Genomic DNA, 4,625 nt, shown 5'->3' with positions numbered 1-4,625 from the left:
CGATATGCATATATATGCACATATATATGAGTATACATGTATGCATTAGATTATTTGTTAAAAATTTGACTTCCCTCCCAAGTTGTAAGCTCCATAAGGTCAGGAATTGTATTTTGCTTATCACTACATCCTCAGTGCTTACCAATGCTTTCACATAATAAGCACTCAAAAAACACTGCAGTATGAATATATTAGGGCCTCCATGCTCCACTACATTTAGGCACATTGCAAAGAATGTTATGTGAGAAAAGACCTATGCCTTCAGCATACCAAGCTCCTCCGTCCATGGGATTTTCCAGGCAAGAGTACTGGAGTGAGGTGCAATTACATAGGGAAAAAGTGATTTCTAATTAACATACCACAATCTCCTCAAACTCTCGGGTAGCTTCTACAAGCATCTTTTTGACTGCTGCTTCATTCTCCTTGATCTCTTCTTTTTCAAATTCTTCTTCAGGCAAATCTGGAGTTCTCTTATTCTGTGGTTCTGTTAAAGAAAACAGCACTAGATTAGAATTAGTCCTGGGCCACAAGTTAGGCTGCACTTTTTCCCCTAACGGTTTTTGATCAGAGGGTGAGAAAAACATAAGACATGCATGTTCAATAATTTCTAATTTTTCAGCTTGCTACTGAAAAGTTGTACAATAAAAATAATGATAATTTTCCTAAGTTCTCATGTATAAAATAAAAAATACTCTTCAAGCTTAATTCATTTTTTTGCTTTGTATTTATATAGATTTAAAAAAAAAAACTGCCATAAACTGGGTTTTCTGGGAATCAGATTCTGAGATGGAGATTAACGTGTAACATGTTGATCAGGGAGTGCTTAGCGGGCAGAGAGAGAAGCTGAGCTGTGAAAGAGCTCCAACAAGGCCTCAACTGAAACCATGGAGAAGTATGGAGCCAGCAAGGCCCTTCAGAGTTGACCATATTGGGGGAAGGGAGCCAATAACACCACACAGATTAGTCACTGGACGCTAGTGTAAAACGACAGAACCTCGCCCAGCTGAAGATGGATCTGAGGAGTCTACCACAATCCACTACAAACCATCTACAGAAAGGAGAGCCTCATAAAGCTAAACACCTTCCTGTTCTCCTTTTACTCTGTTCTCTGAGGATTTAACTCTGCTGTTTTCCACTTAACAAAAACTGACTGCGGAGGGGCAACTCGAGGGAGTTTTGCAATGAAGCTGTTTCTGTATTCTGATTATGGTGATGGTTATACAAATCTATACATGTATTAAAACACCGAACTGGAAAACCTGTATGGCAATTCCTCAAAATATTAAACATATAATTACCACATGATCCAGCTATTCCACTTTTGAAAATATAAAAAAATAAATAAATAAATGAAATGAAAGCATGGTCTTAAACAGGTATTAGTACACCCATACCATAGCAGCATTATTCACAACAGCCAAGATGTGGAAGCAACTTAAGTGTCTATCAATGGATGAATGGATACACAAAATGTGGTCGTAAAGTGGAATATTATCCAACCTTAAAAAGAACAAAATTCTCACACATGCTACAACATGGATAAGACTTGAAAATAAGCCTTTCACTTATATTAAATGAAATAAGCCAGACACAAAAGGACAAATACATTATGACTGCACTTACATGAAGTACCTAGAGAGATCAAATTTATAAAGACAGAAAGCAGAATGGTGATTGCCAGGGGGAGGCAGGAATGGGGGGCTGGTGTTTAAAGGGTACGAATTTCAGTTTGGGAAAATGAAAACATTCTAAAGATGGATGGTGGTGACAACTGCATCACAACATACCTAGTGCTACTGAAGAGAGCACTTAAAAACTGCTAAAACTGTAAGTTTTATCTAACATATATTTTACCACCATAAAAAAATTAAATACCTAACTGTACATCAAAATAAGTCAATTTTATTTTATATAAATGTTTTAAAAGCCTTATATTTTAGAGATACATGCTGAAATAATTAACAGATAAAATATGACATTACCTTGCTCTGATTTACTTTTCTAAAAAACACAACCCCACACACTACTTCAGTTTCCATGGGTCAGAAGCCCAGGTACGGCTTGTACCTGTGCACTGATCAGGGTCTAATTTACTTTTATTTTTTAACGTTTCTGCATGTATTAGCCATTTACTTATTCCCTCTTCTGAAAACGTCCTGTTTCATTTCCTTTGCTCATTTTTCTACTAGTTTCTCTTTTACTTACTAACTTCAGCAAGCCCTCAAAGGGAAACACTAAGGAAACTTGCTTTGTTGCAATGTATTGGGCATATTTTTCCAATCTGCCCTCTGACTTCATCATGAAAAGCTTTAAATTTTAAGTAATCAAATATATAAGTTTTTTTCTTAGTCTTCCTGGCTTCAGAAACAACAACACACAGCTATTAAAAAGGCTATTCATCCACATCCTTTCCTGGTCCTTTTCGGATCTTAATTTTTATGTTTAAATATCTGAACATGAAAACACTGCATAGGGTGAGTCCAGCTTAATTTCATCCCAAGTTCCAACTAGTCTACCAGTCATCTCTACATCACTGATTTATATATAAAAATATATATATTTATAATATATATATGATCTCCTTCATCCATACACATAGCCCTTTCCTCTCTCCAAAAATTCTCCCTTTTCCTTACTCCATTCCAGTCACACTGATTGTTGCTCCAAGAACACAACAGCTATACTCCACCTAATACCCCCAAAACCTGGAACATTCTTCATCAAATAACCACCTGTTTAGTTCCTTCACTTCCTTTGATCTCTGCTCAAGTATGAGCTTATGACAGCGAACTTCCCCTCCTACCCTGTAGAAAACAACCTATTCTCCAGCCGTTACCCTTTTTATTTTTTTCTACAGCACTTGGAGTTGGTGATGGACAGGGAAGCCTGGCCGGTTGCAGTCCATGCAGAGTCGGACACGACTAGCAGCTCGACTGAAATGATAGCACTCACCACTGCCCAGCTAGCATTTTAAGCTCCATGACTGCAGGAAGTTTTATATACTGTTATCACCCAGCAGGTAGGAGTCTGGCACTCAAATATCTGTTGAATGAATCTCAAGTGTCACTTTACCAAAAACAAAACTCCTACTAAGCATACTGAACAGGAGAAAATAGATTTTACCTCCCCAGACTTCAACCGTTATGCAGAACAGTCACACAAGGAAAGAGACGTTAAGTGAAGGAAGCATGACTATAAACCAAAGTGTCCGACAGTTTAAGCTCAATACCGATTAAGTCAGAAGAGAAGCATCTCAACAGCTATGCCCTGTGTCCTAACCACGTCGGAAAACCAATACTCAGTTCAACTGCGTTAGAAACTCACCTCACCCGAGCGAAACTAGGAAGCGGCTTCCAATAGACGAGAACCTTCCTCTGTGAATATGCATTCATTTAAGCCAAGATATGGCTTTAAAACTGGCTTATACTCAATCTACCTAAAGCCACGAGAAACACTGTTTAAAACGAGTCTGTGAAATGTCTCTGAAAAGATACCCAAGATACAGGTTGTCTCTGGGGGGAAAAAACTGGATTACCTGGTGGGAAAAGAAAGGAGAGGGGGGAGAATTTTCCACAGACTCTTTGTGCCTCTTTTGAATCTCGGGCCATGTCATGTTAAAGAGAGATTTCAAAATGATGCTAACTTTACCCAGACGTTTAAAGAGAGATTACAAAACGATGCAAACTTTACCCGGACGGCAAAGGGGGTTAAGGAGAGGGGCTGGGCGATGCCCCTAAGACGCCCACATGGACTCCCCGCGGAAGGGGAGACGCCCCCGCCCCCAGAGCACACCGGTGACAGCGGAGCACCCGCGCGTCGGCGACCGCAGACCTCACCTCCGCTATCAGCAGCCTCCGGGTCTTGCTCAGCCTTCCTTTTGAGTTTCTGCGAGGAGGGGCTCACCGGGGCCTCCCCCAGAAGGTACTTGTGCTCCTGGCCCCGCAGGCGCTTCAGGTAGCGGTCCTTCATGGACTGCCAGGAGTGCTGGGTAAGCGAGCTCTTCTCCATCGCTTTCCACAAGGCGTTACCGGTGACGGAGCTGGCCGAGCGGGCATGTTCCTTCACGTAGGTTATGATGGCCACGTCGTCCGCGTCCGTGAAGACCATCCGCCCCGCCTGCGACTGCGGCTCAGGCTCCGCCGCGGCGACGCCCCCGGCCAGGACCCCGGGCTTCGTCTCTGGGGCCTGGTAGGCCGCCGGAGCCGGGCCCAGACGGTAGGCCTCCAGCTCGAGCTTCTCATTACGCTCCACGCAGTCCAGAATGTACTGCGTGGAGATAAAGTCGCCCGAGGCCTCGGCCGCCGCCTCCCCGGGCTGGGCCAACAGCACGGCCCCGGGCTCCTGAACGCGACACAGAGTGCCGCCGCCGTGCAGGATGAGCGTCGAGAGCCGGCGCTTTGCCGGGCTGGGACGCACGTAGAAGGACATGGAGCTGCCATCCTCCCTTACGAACAGAGTCGAGGAGTGAGTGGGTCCATTGGGGTCTTTGCCCAACTCCATCGCCTCCGCCATAGCTCTCCCCGGGCACCCGAAAAAGCTGCCCCCTCGCGACCGCGCGAACAGGAAGCTGCAGGGATTCAGGTAAAGCTCCTGGGGACGCCGGAGCCAGGCCCCGTATTGCGCCT

General features: G+C 43.9%; 1 protein-coding gene across 1 annotated transcript in view; it reads right to left on the bottom strand.

Annotated features, from left to right (window-relative positions):
* Positions 1-4,619, bottom strand: part of TERF2IP (telomeric repeat binding factor 2, interacting protein) — a 6,607-nt gene extending 1,988 nt beyond the window's left edge. The window contains exons 1-2 of the mRNA XM_010850771.1: positions 3,837-4,619; positions 360-484 (exon numbers count right to left, since the gene is read on the bottom strand). Of these exons, the coding sequence (XP_010849073.1) occupies positions 360-484; positions 3,837-4,512 (801 nt within the window). The 5' untranslated portion in view covers positions 4,513-4,619. The remainder of the gene's footprint in view (positions 1-359; positions 485-3,836) is intronic.
* Positions 4,620-4,625: the final 6 nt, after the last annotated feature.

The sequence above is a fragment of the Bison bison genome, unplaced genomic scaffold (assembly GCF_000754665.1).
Source record: "Bison bison bison isolate TAMUID 2011002044 unplaced genomic scaffold, Bison_UMD1.0 scf7180017864295, whole genome shotgun sequence".
NCBI lineage: Eukaryota > Metazoa > Chordata > Mammalia > Artiodactyla > Bovidae > Bison > Bison bison.
The sequence above is the reverse complement of the archived record's forward strand: the minus strand, read 5'-3'. Positions and strand labels throughout refer to the sequence as shown.